Source organism: Rhinolophus hipposideros (assembly GCF_964194185.1).
Source record: "Rhinolophus hipposideros genome assembly, chromosome: 12".
NCBI classification, from domain to species: Eukaryota; Metazoa; Chordata; class Mammalia; order Chiroptera; family Rhinolophidae; genus Rhinolophus; species Rhinolophus hipposideros.
This window is the reverse complement of record NC_138058.1, coordinates 11,463,032-11,483,330: the sequence shown is the minus strand read 5'-3', so window position 1 is coordinate 11,483,330 and position 20,299 is coordinate 11,463,032. Positions and strand designations below refer to the sequence as shown.

Genomic DNA, 20,299 nt, shown 5'->3' with positions numbered 1-20,299 from the left:
AAAAAAAAGAGGTATTACATAACTGAGATACAATTCTGAGATCCCAAAATATACGCGATACACTCTGCATTCACAGGTCATTCTGGTTAATTAGATGTTGAAGAATTGCAACCTTTCCATATTTTTAGTATGTTGTACCGAATAGATGAGAAGAGGGGGAGAAAAAGAAAACCCTACATTATCTTCTGATTTTCAAATATAAACATCAAGATTTTATTGGGGGAAAAAAATCTAAGAAAAACCCAAACTCCAAAATCAACACAATCGAGATTTTAAATGAGATATCAACTAAGTGAAACTCCTTAGTCTGCATTTAACTCTGTGCCGGAAGACGTTCTCTAAGTGTGAGTAGAAACAACATGTACACATACGACAAGAGCATGTTTGAAACCTTTTATTGAACAGGCAATGCATTGTGCAATGGTTGAGGACACAGATGCCTAGTGGAAAAGTTTAAAAATTATTTCTGGAAACAGTCTCTGAACGGATGCACCCTGCCGTGTTCCCTCTGCTCCTTCGTCAAGTGACGATCTTCAGGAAAACTGAGTGTTTTATAGCTGCTCTTGGAAATGGCATCCCCGTTTACCATAAATGTCATGCCCAATAGTAAACACGAGACGGGAAGACAGGGTCCAAGGCAAGACAACGAGCAGAGCCGCCAGTTGATCTCACGTGCAGGCATCGACACACAGTCTGGACTGCCTTCTCTTCTGGCCTTGCAGCCACTTCTTAGTTAGGCATCCACATTTCCTTTCCATTTTCTTCCTTGTCCCAGCCTCTTTGATCAAAGGGATTCTGAAAGACTTGCATTCATACCTTCGGGCACGGGGCCTCCTTCTTGGCCCTTTTCAATGGAGTTCTTGTTTTCCGGCACCTCTGGCCCAGGACCATGGCTGTGAGTCTGTCTTCCTTATTTGCCTGGTTCCTTCTTCCCTGAGCTCACCCTCCCATAACCTGTTGATAAAATCGTTCTTAAGTTTCACAGTTTGTTTGCCTTTAGTGGCTGTTTTTCACGAAGTGACCCATCAAGGTGGTGGACATTTCTTTCTTTCTTTCTTTCTTTCTTTTTTTTTTTAATCAACACGCTGTCAACCTATTTTATAATTTGGGGCATGTCACTCCAAGCTTGAGATTTCTTTCTGGCGAGTTCCATCCAGGATGGCTGGTCTGCACTGGCATAACTGGCTCTCTTCAGCTGATGCAATTCTTTCTCCGTCATCACTGCAGACTGAGCTGCTGGAAGGAAGACAGAATAAACAGAAACCTGAGCAATGAATCTGGATTTTCACTTAAGCCTCTTGCATTTCTTTAAAATATGCATCAAGGTCTTAACCATGGTCTCATAAAATCCTTACTGTGCAAAAAAAAAATAAAAAAGTAAGAGAAGATTTAAGCACAGGACAACTTCTGTGATAAAAAGACTGATTGGCAGGCTCAAATAGTGCCAACAATGCAGTGAGGAGAGAGAAACTTCCAGTATAAAACTACAGAACTCTGGGGACTGGCTATACAAGTGTCAATATTCTTAACACTACTGAACTGAATGCTTTAAAAGAGTTAAGATGTTAACGTCTTGTTATGTGTATTTTACCACAATTAAAAAGAAATTTAAAAACACTGATACATACAATGACGAAATCTCAAAATGTTATGCTCAGTGAAAGAAGCCAGATACAAAAGAACACATATTTTATGATTCCATTTATAAGAAATGTCTAAAAAAGGTAAATATAGGGAGACAGGAAGTAGATTCACAGTTACCTGGAGCTGGGGTGGGGAACGGTGAATGACTGGAAATGGCCATGAGGCTGCTTTTTACGGTGAGGGAAAGGTTCCAAAACTAGATTGTGATGTTTGTACAGCTAGGCAACTATATATATATACTCATTGTCAATCAGTACTCACTGAACTGTACAATGAAAGCAGGTGAGTTTTGTGGCACGGTAATGGTATCTCAATAAAAGCTGTTTTAAAAACATCCACGTGGCATAATTAAAAATAAAACAAAAAGAAAACCAAATCTGCAGGACCCAACCCAGAAATGTATTTCAGAGCGTTTGAGATGATCTGCAAATTTCATACCCAAGTTCTGATGGGACAAGGAAATCCCTCTTTGCAGCCCCTCCTGGAGGCAAAGCTTTGTCCCCTGTCTCCGGTCCACAGTGGGCTTAGCTGGGGCCATCAGGAAAGACTTGCTGCGGACAAAGTCGGCTTGCTTCATGGGCTCCTATTAGGAAACAAGAAAGATACATGCTGTCCGGTCACCACAGGTATAGATGGGGACAAACACAACTCAAAGCAATAAGCCATAAGGTCTCTCTGCCAATGGGAACCATTCCGCTGGTGCTTTCCTGGGGGAGCTGTGCTTTGTCCACTCACTGACATCCAGCCTGCAGAACACAGGTGCTCAGACAAATGGAGCTTTCTCCTGGGCACAGATAGGTGTCCTGGCTTCTGCCCTGTTCTCGCCCCTGGCCTCAGCCCCAGATGATGGACGACAGAATGAATTGTGTTTGGAAATAGTTTTGAGGTTTTTAGGATACTTGGCATGCTCACAGATGCCCCAAACTGGATCACAGGTTACTATTTGTTTCATAAATTCCCTAAGTCTGCACACAGGTTTTGAGGCATGGGGACAATTGAGGTTTGGGTTAAAATGAAGGGAAGCAGGTCCCATTGCAGACTCAAGTTCACTTCCCACACGGTTGAAAGACTCTATGGATTCATCGTGGTTGCTGTGAGGAGGGATATGAACGCTGTGAGTCTCGACCTGCTTCTGAGCACAGTTGTTTGGGTTTGAGAAAGCTGCTTTCAGTCCAGAGTGCAAAATGGAAGCCTGGGTCCAGCCCTGCAGCCCTGCGTGGGGCGTTTGGCCAGCATAGCAGCCAAAGCAGGCTCAGTCCACCGCCATATAATAAGCAGAGATGAAGCTGTTGACGTGGTCGCCCACGTCTAACAGAGAAGTTATTTTAACCCTGTTCCATTCCCCCAGATGCTATGTTGCCTAGGAGGCAGGGAGAGAGAGCTAGCTCCACCGCGTAAGTGATCCACCAGCTTCTCTGCCTCCCTAACTGCCCAGCACACGCTACAGAAGAGAGCAGCCACCATTCCAGGCCATGGGCTCTGTAATGACCATGACCGTGCAGGATGCACTGTTCTCAAGGGGTCCCAGCCCCCAGCCCCAGCCGGTAGCTGTCTCCTGCGTAGACAGAGACAGGAAGTGTTTGCTCACCTGAGCTCTCTCCGGCACCTTCACTTGCTTTCCTGTTTCAGACTTCAGGGTCTGGGCCCCAGGCTTGTCCTGCTGGTTGGCTGGCTGCTCTGGGACCCCTCGCCGCTTCTGCCGAGTGATGGCGATCCAGGGTGGCCCAGGCTGGCCCTCAGCTCCAGGCCCCGTTCCTGAGGGAGGCAGACCCTTATCTGTGGGGAGAAACACGCAGTTGTCAAAACAGTCCTAATCCCTCTTCAGACTCACCTTTGGCCTCTCCCACACAGAGGACACGGTGTGTACAGGGCCTCAGGGGGGCAGAGGGTGCTGGGGAGGGAGGAGGAGGTCTGGGAGCCTCTGTGGTGAGACTGTTACTTTCCTCTAGGGGACTCTTGTTTTCTCATTTAAAGATGCGCCAAAGAGATTATGCTCTTCTAGTCTGAGCCACCAAAAAATTAAATGCAACTGCTTCTATACACACAATTTAGAGCCAACTTCCTCCTGTGGGCTACTTTCTGGAATGAGATAAAAGCAAGGCCATAAATTGGTAAGATTTCCTTAGTATAAGCCTGTCGTGTTGGACTAGTACACGCTACCTGACTCTTGATTTGTTTGGAAGTTGCAGACACATTAGTGTTCTCTTGTCTTTTAAAAACTGGAAGCAGACCCTCCCCTTTGTGGAGCGTGACACCCACACCAGCCGCAGTAGTTTTCCTTAACGTCCTACAGAGGAGAGAAATAGTGCCTTTAAAACCGTGGTGCTTTGCTGAATTTTTTTTCCACATTCACCGTGCTTACCTTTGGGTGGTAAAACTGTGGGTCATCCTCCCCGCGCCCCCTTGCTTTTCAACTCGTCTGTATTTTATTATTTTTTTACGATGAGAACTTATTACCTTCATCCACAGAAAAAAGCAAGTTTATTGTTTTCCAGGAAACTTACAGATGACATAAGTGGCTTCTCGCAGGTTCAGAAGAATTAATGCCTTCTCTCTAGATCCAAATGTTCCCCCAGCCAGCCCCTCAGAATGTTTGCCTTCACCACACAGAGCAAAGACGGAGTCCATCCCCATACACCTGGCACCTGGCCCTCTATCGTCTCCTTCCTCCATTGTGCACCTCAGTCAGCCAAGGGAACGCAGTACCTGTGTCCAGCAGATGTCCAAGATGACTTAGCGTCATCACTCTTTGTGGTCTGACACATGCCATCCCTTGCTCTGGTGTATACAGATATTTGTTTTTGTTTCTGCCTCCAGTTCAGCTTGGAGTCCTTTTTCGCTCAGTCCCCTGGTACCAAGGTGGGAGGAGGGAGAGCAGTCACTGCCCTGCAAACCTCAGTCTCCCACTAGAGTTGAGAAGGGCCTTGGGCTTCACATGCTGACCTCTCCTTGGCTTGAGCAGCTGGGAACGGCTCACGCTCTTCTCCTGGCTGCTCCCTGAAGTCCTCACCCCACTGTCCCCTGGGACCCTGCTCCATTTCTGACTCATCCCTTGTTCCTTCCTGCCTTTCAGGCTCTCCCTGGCCGCTGACTTCCTTGCTGCTTTGCAAAATGCTTGGGTCTCCCACAGCTCAAGGAAAAATGTCTCCACTGAGCCTCGCCGTCCCCTTGAAGGCCCAGCCCTCAGTCCCCCTCCACCCTTAATTCCTATGGCCTCTACCTGCGTCTCTTCAGCTAATTCCTGACCCAGCCACAACATGAACACTGCGCTATTTGCCAGCCGCTGAACCATAAATCCTGACGTTTTTCCTGTTCTCACGTTGCTTTGTGCCTCTGCAGCACTGATGTGGCTACATAAGCTCTCTTGGGAGGCCTGTCCCCCTTGGGTGTTCCCTCTCCAGATCCTTGCTCAACTCTTGCTCCTAAATCTGGGAATTCCTCTTTGTTTCAGACCCTCAGCTTTTTTCTCTTCTTCCTCAAATGTTCTCTCTGTCCCACTCCTGATTTCAATACTCAGAGGTGCTTGGATTACTTCCAAATGCATAATCCAGCCCAACTTTCTATTCTTAGCCAGAGCTCAACATTGCTACTCCCCCTCCCATCCATCCATCCACCCACCCACCCACCCACCCATCCATCCATTCACCCACCCATCCATCCATCCATCATTTGCTATGGGCAAGGATTGTGTTAAATGCTAAGGTGAAAAAATAAATAATAAATTGTTCCTTCAAAAAGCTCAAAGTCTAGTGGGGGAGACTAGGTACAAACAATTAACCACGATGGAAACTGGAAAGTGCTACAATTCACAAAGGCTATGCAGACACAGCCTAACGCTGGCAGGAAGGATTGGAGGCTGCTATCGCGACTGAGACCTGAAGGAGGCAAACCTTCTAGGCTGAGCAGAGGGGCAAGGAGGGTCTCCCAGTTGGGAGGGTGGGAGAGGCACAGGCGGCTGCAGGTTGGTCCAGAGGTGCTGCAGGCAGGCAGGGTGACTGAGAAGGGTCCCTCTGGTCTCCTAGCTGTCCCTATGGGGAGCCGTGAGGGGTTGATCCGAGAGAGGTGCTGGGGGAGTCACCTGACTGGGAGTGTAGAGGGAGGCTGTGGCCACAATCCACTGACGTGACGAGGGATTAGACACTGGGTTCTGAAATCATCCCTTCTTGTCCACCACGGCCCTCCCCGAGTGCCACCTCCTGAATGAAGCCTGTCCTGGTCACCCTAGCAGGACATGCTCTCCCTCTTCTAATTCTTCTATAACTTTCTGAGACATTTATCCCACTGATTGGTACTAGATGTGACTGCTAGCAACCGTCTGCCCCACTGATAGATGCTTTTGGTCATTAGAACTTCTTATTTATGTAACGAACACATGATATGGACTATGTACCAGCCTGTTCTAATCGTAGCTAAATAATGACAGAATTTTACATTTAACTTCAGGTCCAGAGACCCTGGCATACGGAAGGTGGGCTGGGTGGTTGGATGCTTTATAGAAAGTCTGCATTTCTCAACCCTTGTTTTTACCCCCTTATTCACAGAGTTCCCATAGCCTCTATTTTCCAAGACTTTTCTTAAAAGTTTCCATTCATTTCTCTGATCTCTTCTTCACACTCAGTGAAGTCACTACTAGTCGTGCCCTCTGCTCTCTCCTGACCCGAGATGACTCTCTGAGCTGTTCCCTCAGCAGTGCCCAGTGTGTGCTGCTGGGCATCTTTGCCTCACCACAGACAGACCGGAGAGAGGGATTTGACTGTGGGTTGAAAAACTTAATTACATCAATCAACAAAATACTCTGAGAAATTCCGTCAAGACGAAGTGTGTGTGGAGAGAAAATGTCCATCCCGGATTTTAATCTACAGGCAGAACGGTAGCTGTGAGATGCCAAGGCAGGCCCAGCATCCCCAGAGGGCTCTGGCTGGCTCTCCAGCCCCCCTTGCTGCTCAATGTGGGGCACGCGACACTCATGTCATTTTCACCAGGAGGGCACAAGATGCAGCTCCGCTGAGTTCCTACGCCATGCAATCAGATTACACTCTTCAACCAACAAGGGTATTTATAACTACTGGAGAAGGTGATAGGAAGCAAGGTGCATGCCGTGCTCCTGGGCACTGTGGTGTGAGGAGACCCTACCTACATGGAGGGTGTGGCCCCCACGGGTGGACCGAGGCTGGGGCCGCTGGCGCCCCTGCGGCCCGTGCTCAGGCCCACATCTCATACCTCAGGCAAATCATAGTCTGCCTTCCAGTTTGCTCACGGGAACTGCAGTCTTGTAAACATGGCAACGGGGTTCAGCTTGGCCAGAGGTGGCTGTTTTCTCTCTTTACACGCAGATTTCATCGCAAGCAAAGAAGGGTCACTCGCTGCACTGCCTATTGGTGGGGTAGCAATGCTTTCAGGGTGTGTGTGTACATGGGTGCCCACGAGTCTGTGTTTGTGGGCAGACCCATAAAAGGAGTGAGCACCGCCGCTGGGCCACGCTGGGCCTTTGTGGGATAAGGCCACTTACAATGGTCATGGCACCGAGCATACCCAGCAGATGGCCAAGGGCTTTCAACAACCATTTCTTTTTTTTGGTTCCTACTTCCTTTCCCCGAGCAGTGGTCTTTCCTTGTAGTGTGTACTCTTCTTCTCACTTCCTCCTTGTCAGGAAGGCAAGTGGGCCAGAGCAAGCCTGCTACCTTCCAGATCCTTCCCCAGGGACTGTGTAGGGGCAGCTTCATGGGGAGAGAAGGCACAGGACTGGTGAACAGGGTTCCACACACCAGGAAGGAGAGAGAAACACCACAACAGCTCCCAGCCATGATTCAGGAAGACCTGACATTCCATCTGGAGCCTCAGGTAGCCTACAGGCACGTCCCTGCCCCAGGTGTGCACAGGCAGAACAGCGGGGTGATGAGCCATTGTACTCTGTGGCAGAAGGCCTAGGCGGCCACTCAGATCTGCACCCCACACCTGGCACCCACTGCAGGGTGGTGGGGTGTGTGCCATACTCCACAAGGGGAAGGCAAGGGAAGGGCTGGAAGAAGACACGGGACATGTGCAGGATAAGGCAGGTCTCAGGGGCCAAAGGCCTTACTTCGTGACAGTTCTGCAGCAGGAAAGTTCAGGGTCACGATTCCACCATAAAATAGCTCCTGAGGTTATACATATTCAAAATGTCATTAGTTCCAGGAGAATGTAGACGCAGCATTTAATTAAGTAAACAAGGTTGAAAATGCTTCTTTGTCTCCTCTTTCTGCCTCAAAACACAATTTTAACAAAGGCGTTTGTATTTAGGAAGACCTAAAATTAGCCATTCAGAAAATCCTCATGTGAAGCCATTTCTAGAGATGTTTGACCATCCCACTTATTGCTTCATTTTGACTTACTGGTTGGTGATGGGTTGTTGGTTGTTTTTTTTTTTTTTTTGGTGCTTATTAAAATTGAGCCTTAAGGCACCGTTTCTTTCATTCACAAAAACTCCTCTAATGACAGGCTAAGGGGATGACAGTGAGATGCTAATGGTGGTCTATTCCCCAAATGGCAGGCTGTGTGTCTGGAAGCTGGCTGTGTGTCTGGAAGCTGGCAGTCGTCAGGAACACCGTCCAAGAGATAGGCATGAGCTGTGCAGTATACATTACAGTGCTTTCTTGCTCCTTGGCTGAGAAAATAAAAGATACTCTGCCTGAAGCTAACACATAGAAGGGTGGCAGGGTTCTTGTACCTCTTCAAAACTTGGCATATGCCTCCATTTCTGAAGCAGCAGTTTTTAAGAATCTTTTTCCTTTCGTGAAATGTCTCCATTGTTTATAAAAGTACTCATGCACACTGGAGAAATTCAGGGGGCAGACAGAAACGTAAAGAAGGAGAAAAAGTTCCCCGTCAATCCACGACCAGCAGAGCTGTGTCAACACTTTGGCACAGCCTTTCCAATCTATTTCTGTTAGGCTGTCATCTTAAAAACACACACGTCAACAGCTCATTCCCAGCCCTTTGAAACATTCTCTGTGGAAGGGGAGGCCTGAGCGTGCTGTCTAAAATTTCTGGTGGAAAGTGGGTGCATCACCCACACTTGTCACAACTAGCTAAAGCCAGAACAGTGCCTCGGGGCTTCCATGAACAGGGCGACTTCCTGTTTCTGTCTTGCTTCCAGATCCTCTGCCATGGCTCTGGTTTGGGGAGCCAAGGAGGTGTGTTGGTAAGTACTAAGAGGATGGCTGGGGGGCGGGGGAGGGGGCTCACCCAGGCAGAGCATTTATGTCAGACTTCCTGTATGAAAAAGTTGTTTTGGGTTTTTTTTAAAGCATTTATCGATCTGTTGTCAGTGTCTGCTACACAGAGAGCCCCTGATCAATGCCTACTGGTAGAGTCTGCAGCTGCTCTTCACAGCTTCTGTCCAGAGCCAGGCTGTGTGACGTCACCGTAGATCCTGGGCAACTTTGAGCGCACATGAGCAAGGATTTATCTCAAAACCATGTTGAGCGTTTTGAGTGGGTGAGGGCTCTTCACAGAGCAAGCTGTTTGTAATGACACGGGAAGGGGCTGTGCCCCAGCTCTACCAGCAAATGAAACTTATTCCTTCCTTTGTTCATTCACCAAGTAGTCGGTCCGTGTTGTTTGCGGATTCCATGTCTGAGAATTTGCCTACTCGTGAAAAGCCCCGAATCTTCCCCTGGGACCCCTCTCGGTCATTTGCAGACATGTGCACAGTGGTCAGGTTAGGTATTGATGAGCATAGGAAAACCTGTGACCGGAGGCTTGCAGGGACCTCACCCTGCAGGTCCCCTAGGAGCAGTGGTTCAGTGTCTGCTACCTGTGTTGATGACGGCATTATAGAGCTTAACTAGCGTGAATGACGACAGCTGACTGTCCCAGGTGACTGCCCACTAGGCAGAGGCCGACCACAGAGAGGAAGACGTGTCTTACCTAATGCATCCTCCAGCGCACTGCACACAGGCTCCCTGTAAAAACAACTGGGAATAGAGGGGTGCACGGTCCATGGTCCAGGAATGAGGTCCAGAGCTGGCTGGACGGGGGCATGAGAAGTGGCTCTGGGTACTGGTCTCATTCTGTTTTTTTGGTCTGTGTGTTCAATGTGTGAAAATCCATTGAGCTGCAGCCAGGTGATCTGTGCCCTTCTCTGCAAGAGTATCATTCTTCAATAAAAAATAAAAATAAACTAACAAAAAACAACCCTAAGATAATCAGGACTCATTCTGCTTGGATAGCGACCAGGAGAGCCTAGCTCCCTGTCCACAAAGAGAACTGAGGCAAGTTTCCGTACTGCGATTAGACAAGGCTGCTGCCAGAGGAGGTGCGGGCTCTCCCAAGGACGTCCCCTCCCCCGGTGGCAGACCCTTCCCGTCCTCTTCATTTCCCGTAGCCCTCACATGCACCCTGGGGTCCTGGGCCCACTTGCCTTTCCTATTGCTGCCCCCACTTTATCCACCCAGTCTCCTCTTCCCCACATTCTCTGAGGACTCCCCTGGATCCATTCCCCCTACCCAGCCATAACTGAAGCCACAGATCAGCAGGGGCAGGGAGCCTGGCTCTCTAAACACAGACTCACTTTACAGCCTCATGGAACATGGAGCTCTCACGGAGGACAGTGACTGTGTCTCAGAGTCTCTTTCTCGGCTATCAGCATGAGGCCACCAGGGCCCAACTGCTCCTACTCCGAAGTCAGAAGGCACTGACACAGGAGGCCGGGGGCTCCTCTTCACCCAGTTCCCCTGAAACCCACCTTCCTTGACCTATATGTCTCCTTTCTTACAACCTTCAACCCCACATGTCAGGGGGGAAAAATGCCACTGTTGCTTTAAATGTCCCTGAGAGTGTGTGTATAGCGTTAACAGGTGAGAGCTGGTAGAGAGGGCAGGACTGTGCTCCTTCCTCGTACCAGGGACACTCTGTGTGAAACGTCTCACTCGCTCACCCATGCAGAACGCAATCAGTAACATGACACTATAACCACCAGCACATCACGGTTTTATAGCTCATCCAGTCTTACTGAAAGGGCTGATGGAGTGAGAAGGCTTCCCAGTGTCAGCACGTACGAGGGCCTGCCCACAGAGCACATGGACAGTCCTTGTCCCAGCCCGGGGTTCGTCAGGCCTCCATACAAGGAATTGATGCAAGTCTTTTCCCAAATGGGGACTTGGGGTTGGCTTTGTTTGTTGGTGTGACAGCACCAATTCTATGGCTCTTAGGTAGGGCTCTGTGGCTCTTAGGTAGAATTTGTGGATAAGCATACAGACAAACAGGTGAAAACTATTACAGTGCTGTGACAACAAAGCACAAGCCTTTGGAAAGAGCCCAAGCCTTCCAGGGTCTCAGAAAGATGTTACTTGCTAACATCTTTAATGACAGCCTTGAACTAGAGTTAATTAATTAATTAATGACAGCCTTGAACTAGAGTGTTAGCTAAACCAGCACCATCCAGTAGAACTTTCTGCAATGACATGCTGCTACTAAGCTCAGGAAAGGCAGCCAGCGTGACCAAAAACTGAATTTTAAAATTTAATTTACAGTTAGGTTTACATTGAAAGCACCATATGCCTAGTGGTTCTGTGTCGGAAAGCGTGCCTGGATCCTTGCTACTCAAAGTGTGGTCTGAGGAACCCCAGTCTGGTCCTCCCCCCAGACCTACTGCAACAGAGCCTTCACTTTAACAAGATTCACAAGCTCTTGCAAGTTTGAGAAGCACTGCCCTAGAACAGCTGTGTCTCGGAGACCATGTTCTGTGAACTCTCTTTCCTCCTCTCTACCCTCAGGACCCACATACCTCCTCTGGGTGCTGGGTGGTGGTTTATGACTCCCCACAATATCGTGCACACATGCTCTCTCTGGGGGCTTATATCTAAGCCCTGCCGCCTTCATCAGAACCGGGACCAGAAGCCTGCCACTCCCACAAACTGCTCCATGTGGCCCAGAGGAGGCTACTCTGGTACATCTCAGGAAAATGGGACTGGAGTGTATGAAACTATCACATTGTAGTGAAAATGCTTTGGTTGCCCCAAGTAGTACTAGGAACCTCATTTTACAAAGGAGGAAATTACAGCTCAGAGGTTAAGAAACACACCCGCTCACAATCTCACAGGATCTGAGAGGTGGAATTCAGAGTAAAATGTCCAAACCCAGGCTCTCCGATCCCACCACCTGGCCCCGTACCTTGCTTACTTCCCTCCCTTGTCCCTGGTCTTGTGAGCACAGCCCAGGACCACCAACTGCAGCACAGGAGCCCCCACGCACGAGGTTCTCAGGGAGCTCAAGGTCAAGTTCAGGGGCAAGGAGAAGTGTGGTCAGAGCAAGCAGGGGTGTGTACACAGTTCTGAGGGGAGCTGGTGGCAGAGGTGGGGCTGGAGAAGATGTCAGAGGAAGTGAAGGCGTGGCAGACGAACTCAGGAAGGCGGAAATGTTGACTTTGGCCCAAATCTAAAAAGCCTTAAATGCCTTACCCTGGAGTTTGAATTTTATTCTATCTATATAACAAGAAGGCTCTGAGAGTTTTTAAAAGAGGAAAGCTCAACAGTTAGACCCATGCCTTGGGGAGAGAGGGTGACACGAGAGAGTTAGGGAAGCAGGGGTTGTCGGTGTAGATTAAAGATGATGAGGGCTGGGGTAGGGGCAGGGTGTGGGAGGACAAAGACACCTGATTCCTATTAGGTTGACCAGGACTTGCTGACCAAGGTGTGAAACATGACTGACATTTTTCATCCATCAGACTGAAAAAAAAATTAATAGAGTGACAACAGTGGGTGCTGATAAGCAGGTGGAAAAATAGTCTCAATCCTGCTCGAAGAAGTGTGAGCGGGTTCAACCTTTATGGAGGGTCATTTGAAGTTACTTGTCTAGTAAATTAAAACCACATACCCCGTCAGTCAGAAAACCCACTGTTAAGCATTAATCCTCGAGAAACAATCGTGTGATCGCACAGAGATGAAGAGGACAAGTATGTACCCTGATCTCCCTGCTCCATTTTCCAGCCCTTGTCTACCTTCCAGCGTCCACTGACATCTGCTCTTGTATGTGGTCTGGGTTTTAAACAGTATCCATGGGAGAGGTAAGGTGGAGTGTGTTTACTCTACTTTGGTCAGACCTGTGAGTGCCTTTTTGTGGTATTGTTTAAGCACTAGGATTACAAGGCAATTTTCCCTATAACTTTTTTGCCATTCAGTATTTTCCATATTAAAATATTTTTAATGAGCCTGAGGTCTCTGACTGGTGTGGATAGATGGGGGCACTGAGAAAGACAATGGTCTGAGTGGGCGAGACAATGATAAATTGAATTATGAATGGTGAGATGTCAAGTCACGGTTGCCCACTGATGGTTAGGAGCCAGCTGATGAGGCCGAGGGAGTCCCGGGAAGAGAGAACATCAGGTAACAGGTGGGCACCCATGATGTGTCCTGTGCTGGGGGGGGGGTGGCGGGGGGGGGAAGGGGAAGGGGGTGCTGGGGAGACACAGGGTTTCAGGAGCAGAGGGAAGGTGGGGTAGGGAGGCCAGAGTGTGGACCACACTCACTCAGGAAAGGACTGTGAAGGAAAGAAAAAGGCTGAAAAGGAAAATAGAGGTGAACAAAGTCAGTTTTAAGAATTCAGAACATATGAATATATTTTTAGCGTGATACCAAAAACATCCCCCTTGTATTCTATTCAAATGAGGCTGAACACACTGAAATAACTGTGTCATTAAGGGACAGTGTATTTGAGTTCATTTCCTTCAGAAACTGTCCCTGACATCCAGACAAAAACAGGCATCTATCTACACTCCCCTGTGACATCCAGCTGCCACCTCCTGGGGCTGGGAAGCTCCCTCATGCTTTCCCGATTACCTTCTGGGGCTAACACAGTGCTGTGGCAGGAATACCTGAAATATTTGCTGGAAGACTGCATGGAGAAATGAGTGCATTCTAGAGTCTAGAAAAAGAGGGTCTGGGACCTGGTATGTCGCTGTGTCACCAGTCCCCTCTAAAGGTATTGAGCTTGGATTGGAGGCTGAGGCTGGTTATCCAATGAGGCACCAGGTGAAGATGGCAATTTGTCCAGCTACTGTCCAAAATACCCAACACGTGATCAAAACTATGTAGGAAATAAATGACACATACCCACACAGAGAAAAGAGACACTAGATGGAAAGGCCAACAGGGACAACACCTACAGAGTGGGCTCGTAGGTGATTGCTTTTTCCTTTCTGTATTTTACCATTTTTCTACATGAGAATGTCCAACTGCTGTGTTCAAATTCTAATCCTGTACGCAGGAAGCTGTAATGCAGACTCTGGGCTGGGTTGGCCCCCCGGGACGGTGGGTGACATCCTGCACCATGAACAAGTCTGAGCAGCCCAGGCTGTTCACCTGCTACGGCATATCCACAGAGTGACAGGTGTCCTGTGGTTGATGAGCACAAACAGGACACTGGGTTTGCAGTAACTACCCCCCGGGCAGCCCTGTGAGGCCCAGGCCCCTCGGCAAGCCGGACTCCTCTGTCTACTGCAAGGACCATCTAATCCTCCCACTTCTCCCACTGAGTGGTTTCTCCGTGCCATCCAGAAGACGGGGTGTGGAGGACAGGAGGAGTAAGTAGGAGTGCTGGGGATAAAGCAGCCTGAGTCCCCCAGGCAGAACCCTGCACCCATCTGGGACCCCTCGATAACCTGATTTTATGATCTGTACCCTTGGCAGGGCTGGGGACAGGGGAGATGGCAGCCTACCTGGGAGCTCTGGGAAAAATGCCTGCCACCGCAAGATAATTTACAGCAACAATTAGGACTTTCTGGAAAAGTGAGTAATACCGTTATTAAAACTTTTATGATCTGTATGTTTTGCATGAATTGAATTGTCTTCATCTGCTACAACTTGGGAGCAATGAGGGTGATAGCAGAAACAATGAATTTAGCCACAAGCAGATTCAATGTCTGGGAAAGGCTCCTTCACTGGTGGGGTCCGGCAGCATGGACCCTGAGATCCTGGGTCAGCCCCACGGTCCTGGGTGGGACCACATAGCAGCCACAGCCTGTCCTGGCACTTGTCCCTCCAATATTAACCCCCATTGGGAGGGTCGGTTCCCAACAGAACGCGGGTAACTCTTCTCTCCTCTCTTTGCACTGAAATGAAAAATCACTACCCATGCCCCATAAAGTAACCTAGATTCTTTCACTCTGGAATTCATCTGAACTGGTTATTTCTGTGGCTTAGACGATGTTAATCAACATAGATGGACAAGATAATCTTCTACTATTTAAGCATAGCCATTAATATATAAATACTATACTGTATTTTATAAATCAAAGAAAAAAAAAACATCAGGTCTTTAACTAGGGGCCATTCTAGGCATCTGACAATAAACAAAGCCTACCTCTGGGAAACTATGAATTATTAATGTGCCAAGCACCGCTCTCTGCTCTCTGCTCTCCGCTCTCCTCTCTGAAGCTTCTCTCCCAGCTCACACTGGGAACCTGAGGGTCCTGTGTTTAAGTTCCATTCATCCTGCAAGCCCTTGAGGGACGTTTTTAATTCTAGGTCATGAAGGAGGACGGTGCTTGCGCTGATGTCAGGGTTTTACCTGCACAGGGCAAGCCCCCTCCTCCCTCTCCGTCCTCACTATTTAAACTGGATACTTTGTGAATCACTCTGCAGTGACTTCAATAACCTGGCTGCAAATTGGGCTGGACCCTCAGGAACAGCTCAAACCTTCCCCAGGACTCCCTCACTGATTGTCCTAACGGAGTGGCAGCACTAGCAAAAAAATCACGGCTGAGCTGGGCCCCAGATCAGAAAGGCCACACATGCGCCTTGGGGGCGTTTTCCTGGCACGTCTGCCTGGAACTGCCTGCATCTGTGGGTGTCATCTTAAAACACGTTTTATTACTGCACTTTTACTAACTTCCTAGGAGGGAGATGGAAAAGACTAGAACTTCTTCAAATCTGTCTTCATGTTGTTTCATGTAACTCCCCTCTGTGTGTGTGTCCTCCATCTTGCTTTTAGGGTTGGGGGGCGGTTCCTAAGAGAACAACTGGGTTTTATTTCCTTTCTGTCCCATAAAGCAGTGCTTAGGTGAAGTCCTAGACTCAGAGTAGCCACCTAAAATACGCTGAAAGTTTTTTGCTGTTGTTAAATAAAATACAATTTGCCATGGAACATTGTTCCCCCAGGGCCCTCGTCACCATGTACATGATTCATTAGGGAAGTTTCACTTTCTGCTTTCCAGTAATGATAGAAAGGACCAGTGAAAGGCTTGCTAGCTCCACTACAAAGACCCATTTCCCACAAGCTGCTCATTTCGTTGGAAACACTATCAATAAAAAGTGACAAATGTCTACAACATAGAAGAGCCATGGGTTTTATCTCTGCTCATTTCAGAAGACAGATGCTTTAGAACATTCTTGCACTCTGCCCCAATCTTTACACCGCTCCCTTTTGGGACAGGCAGCCAACGCCCACCCTCTAAGGGGCTCACACTTGACAAAGGCCGTGTGAGCCATATATGGGGTGCTTCTGGCAGCCTGATTATAAAACAGGAGGAAATGCTTCCTGCAGGGGAAAAGTCAGAGGATGCTGAGTGACAGGAGAGCCAGATGCCTCATTTATAACAAGAAGAGCGAAGGCCCTGGCAGACCACACGTCCTGGGCTCTGGGCCTCGCTGAGCTCTCGAGGCAAACAGTGGAGCGACGTGGGAGTGGCCTACTGAGGGATCCAGCTCCTCTCAGGGAACATTACCCTGCAGAATGAGTGTGGACAACTTCCTGATGCCTCTGAACTTACAACAAACCCTGGTGTTTGTCTCCCCTTCTCTACTCTCCATCTGTAACTCTTAATCAAACATGTGAGAGCACCACGAGGAATTATGACGTTTTCTTCCAATTCCCCTGCAACAAGATTTTTACCCCAAATACGCATTTACATACTTGGTGGCCATCCAGCAAGTTAGTCCCACTAATGTGATTCCCCATCGTCCCGTCCCTTCTCAAACAGCCTCTTACCAGCTCCCTGGCGGGGCGACCTTTTCTCCGCCGTCCGACTCTCCTTTCTGGGGCCCGAGGGCAGCACGGCTTTGTCCAGCTCTCCGGGGCTGTCATCAGGGGACGCTGGCGGGTACGGGAGGGTGAGGGCCTGCAGAAGTGGCTTCCTGGGCAGGGGTGGCTTGGAGCCGAGCTGCTCTGATGACCGAGCCTTCCCCTTCTCCTGGTCATTTGGGGACCTGGCCCCCCGAGTAGTGGGGGCCTTCCCCATGGGACACTTGTCCTCTTTTGAAAGCAGAGTCAGTCCTCCCTTTTCTAGCCTGACCTCAGCACTGTACCTCTTGATTCCTTTCATTTCCGGGGAGGACACTTCTCTATGTTTGAAAGACAGGGACGTGGACCGGAGCTTGACAGGGAAGGGGCTTCTGTCCCCACACGTGGGTGGCTCCTGGGCAGCGGGGCGGGGGTCGCTGGTGGCTGGCATATTCTCTGCATCCTGGGGGCTCCGGCCCGGCCCAGCCTGGCTGCTTACCCTGTCCCCAAGGTCCTGAGAGCCACACTCAGCTGGTGAGGGTGGCTCCTGAGGGTCTAGTTTTCGGTTTGGGGGCACAGGAGGTACCTGCAGGTCATCGAGGGTGGCCTCGCTCCTCCAGGCCAGGCTGCTTTTCAGCAGGGGAAGCCGGACAGCAGAGGGGGCAGCAGCAGGGCCCAAAGGGCCAGGGTGTCCCAGCCGTTCTCTGTGGCCTGTGCGTGGCCACACCCGGCCGGAGGACACGGAGAACTTCTTCACACTCCGGGGCTCGCCACCACCTCTTGCAATTTTCTGCTCCCGTACCACCTTCTCGGGTCCCTCTTGTGGGGACTCAGCCAGCTCGGCCCGGGAAGGCTCCAGTGGGGTGGTTTCCTTGTCCAGGCCACAGGGGGCGGGTTCCTCTGGAGGCGACTCCGAGGTGGGCACAGTGGGGGACACGCTGAGGCTCTTGCTGGCTACCAGGGCCTTGTGCTTCAAGCAGCTCTTGGGGGCTGGGAGGTTTGGGGCAGGAACCTTGGAACATTCTGTCCCCTCTCCCTCGAGACTGGGCACTGCCAGCGTCAGCTCCATCTCCTTCTGCTCGTTGTGGTCTGGCCTGTCTGGACCAGAGGGCGTCTCTGCAGGGGTGCCAGGGCGGGGCCCAGGAGGTGTCATGTCTTCCCCAGGGATGTGGGGAGATAACTGACTCTCAGTGTCTTCAGAAGCACAAAACACCTCATCAGCCATGTCCCTCGCTGAGGGACATGTGCTTGCGAGGGACAGCTCCTCCCTCTGATTTTCGCTGTCGGGGTCAGAGTGCAGGGAGCCTTCTGGCAGAAATGGGGACTCTAAGCAGGGGGCTGGGCTTGACTCAGGCTCCGTGACCTCTGGGGTGGTCAGGAGGCTCAAGGGATTGTCCCCTGGGGTGCTCTCCTCCTCGGCACTGGCACTGAGCGCCGGGCAGTGCTGTAGGCGCGCCCGTCTCGCGCGGGGCCCCCCAGGTGGCAGCACGGTGGCCGGTCCCCTGGGCTCAGGGCCTCTGTCCAGGACCATGTCTTGTTGTCCAGCAGTGGACTTGTCTTCCGAGCTGACTGTGGGTGATGGCTTCTCATCATATTCTTCCTCCTCTGGGGTACAGATCAGGTCGCTCAGGGATTCAGATTGTGCCCGCTATGAGAGATGAAGAGGACAAAAGACAGCATCTTTACACTGAATATTAAGAAGCCTGTGATCTTCCCATTTTCTTCATATGGTTTAAAGGCAGCAGTATGTCCCAGAAGTGGGCACTGGACTGGATATTCACATACAGGCGTCTTTTCCTAGTGCCTCCCTTACTGGTCTATTTGGATTCTTGCCTCACAACCTCAGCTCTTAGCACGATAGTAGCAGCTATGCCCTCGAAATACATGTTGCCTAAGGCTCTTATGGCTGAGCCATGAAACCAGTGGACACTGCTTTACAAAGCAAAGCAAAGGAAAGGGACCCATGCCAGGCGGGGCTCTGCCATGCTTTGTGCTCTATACTTGTTACTTCATTTACTCTTACTCCTTGATTCGTCATCCCAGGGAGGAAAGTACTATTATTCTCTCTCTGCAGCCAGAGAACAGGGAGCTCAGACAGGTCCATCCTGTCTTTGCCTCTCAGCTCTGTGGAAAGCTGGTGCTCCGTGACCCTGGGCTGCCTCAGAGCCAGCCTCCCACCTCAATGCTCCTTCCCTAGGTTTGCGCCCTCGTCACAAGGACAGACTGGTTTACTCAAAAGACAATTCATATCACGTCAGAGGATCAGTAGCAAAGCATAGCTTACAGGATAAAGTCCCAACTTCTTAGCTAAATTTAAAGTCTTCCGTTCTCCCTCTGAAATTGTTTCTCCCACTCCCTACTCAGGTCCAGCGAAGCCCCCACACTGTATGTGCCAGACTCCGGGTCTGAGTGGCTGGCCAGCTCCTTCCTCTCCCCTCACACCTCCAGGGTGCTCTACCCACACCCCCAAGACAGCCCCAAAGTCCACTCCCGACAGGAAGCCTTGCCTCTTCCCTGAGGCTTATGGCTCTCCCTTGTCTCCTGAAGCTCTACTGGCCTGACAGTAAATGCTACACTGCCTTGTAGCATTTTTCTTCTGCAGTGCCTCTGGGATTTTGACTTAGTGACATCCACCTTCCCATACACAAAGTCAGTGCCGGCTCTCTTGGGCAGAAAAGGTAATGACGACTCATTCAAAAGCAATATGTGAAAATGACCTAATGTTTGAGGGTGTTGAGGCAGATCTTTGTGAAAAGTTCACGACATGAGACCCGGAGAGTTGCTCAGGCTCTTGCATAAGTGCAGCTGTCTCCTCCCCCTTTTTAGGAAACACTCGAGGATTGTTTACAGTAGGTTTTCGTTGTTTGTTAATGTTATTTTAACATTTTCCAGCTGGCATCTCCTAGCTCACAGAACACAGGGTAACTGGGGTGTCTGAACAATACCTAATCTCTCGCCAAGAAGCACAATCCTGTTCCTCATGGTATGAAAAGAGGAAGACATACACGGAAAGCCAACAGAAGAATTTTCAAAAGCTGTGTACAAAAGGCGTTACTGGCCTTTAGCTGTTACAGGAAATCATTGATGTTGAAACCTCTTTGGGATGTGGGTCATATTTTAAAATGCTTGGAACTCACACTGAAGTCAGCACAGAGCTCAGGACCAGACACACCTCAAGCTGAGCCACTGGCACCTCCGGGGAGGTTCTAATGAACGGCCGGACCGGACGAAGGCTGGCGTGGGGCACGGACACCAGGGGATGGCCGCTGAGCAGAGGCTCTGCAGGGAACAGAGCAGCTTCTGACTCAGCCTGGGCTCCTGGCTGGGCACAGCAGGAAGGATGCGTATGCCCACTCCATCTCTGCCTCCCCTCCACTCCTCTTCTGGGCCTTCACCACAGCTTGGCATCCTGGACCCCTCCCAGAGGAAGTGGAAGGGGAGGACCCAGTGGTCAGCCTGCTCTGGGATGGAGACTAGTGTGGCTCATCTACCTTTTCTCGCCAGAAACAGTCTTGAGGAGTCCACATAATCTCTGGGCAGAGGACACTGCCGACAAGTAGTGCTGGGGTGAGGGCAGGTGCCAGTTTCCATCTGGGACTCAGGGCTGGAAGCTGGCGGCTCTGCTGGCCATGCAACCCTGGGCAAGTCATTTAATCGTGCTGCCAAGAGCTCATAATAT

At 50.0% G+C, this 20,299-nt stretch overlaps 1 protein-coding gene across 6 annotated transcripts in view; it reads right to left on the bottom strand.

The window, feature by feature from the left end:
* Nucleotides 1-379: 379 nt before the first annotated feature.
* Nucleotides 380-20,299, bottom strand: part of CRACDL (CRACD like) — a 112,047-nt gene continuing 92,127 nt past the window's right edge. For 5 of the 6 annotated variants that reach the window (XM_081069699.1, XM_081069700.1, XM_081069695.1 and 2 more), the window contains exons 7-10: nucleotides 16,609-18,268; nucleotides 3,233-3,420; nucleotides 2,083-2,227; nucleotides 380-1,236 (exon numbers count right to left, since the gene is read on the bottom strand). In XM_081069699.1, the coding sequence (XP_080925825.1) occupies nucleotides 1,094-1,236; nucleotides 2,083-2,227; nucleotides 3,233-3,420; nucleotides 16,609-18,268 (2,136 nt within the window). In that variant the 3' untranslated portion in view covers nucleotides 380-1,093. The remainder of the gene's footprint in view (nucleotides 1,237-2,082; nucleotides 2,228-3,232; nucleotides 3,421-16,608; nucleotides 18,269-20,299) is intronic. The other variant, XM_081069696.1, reaches the window with a different exon arrangement.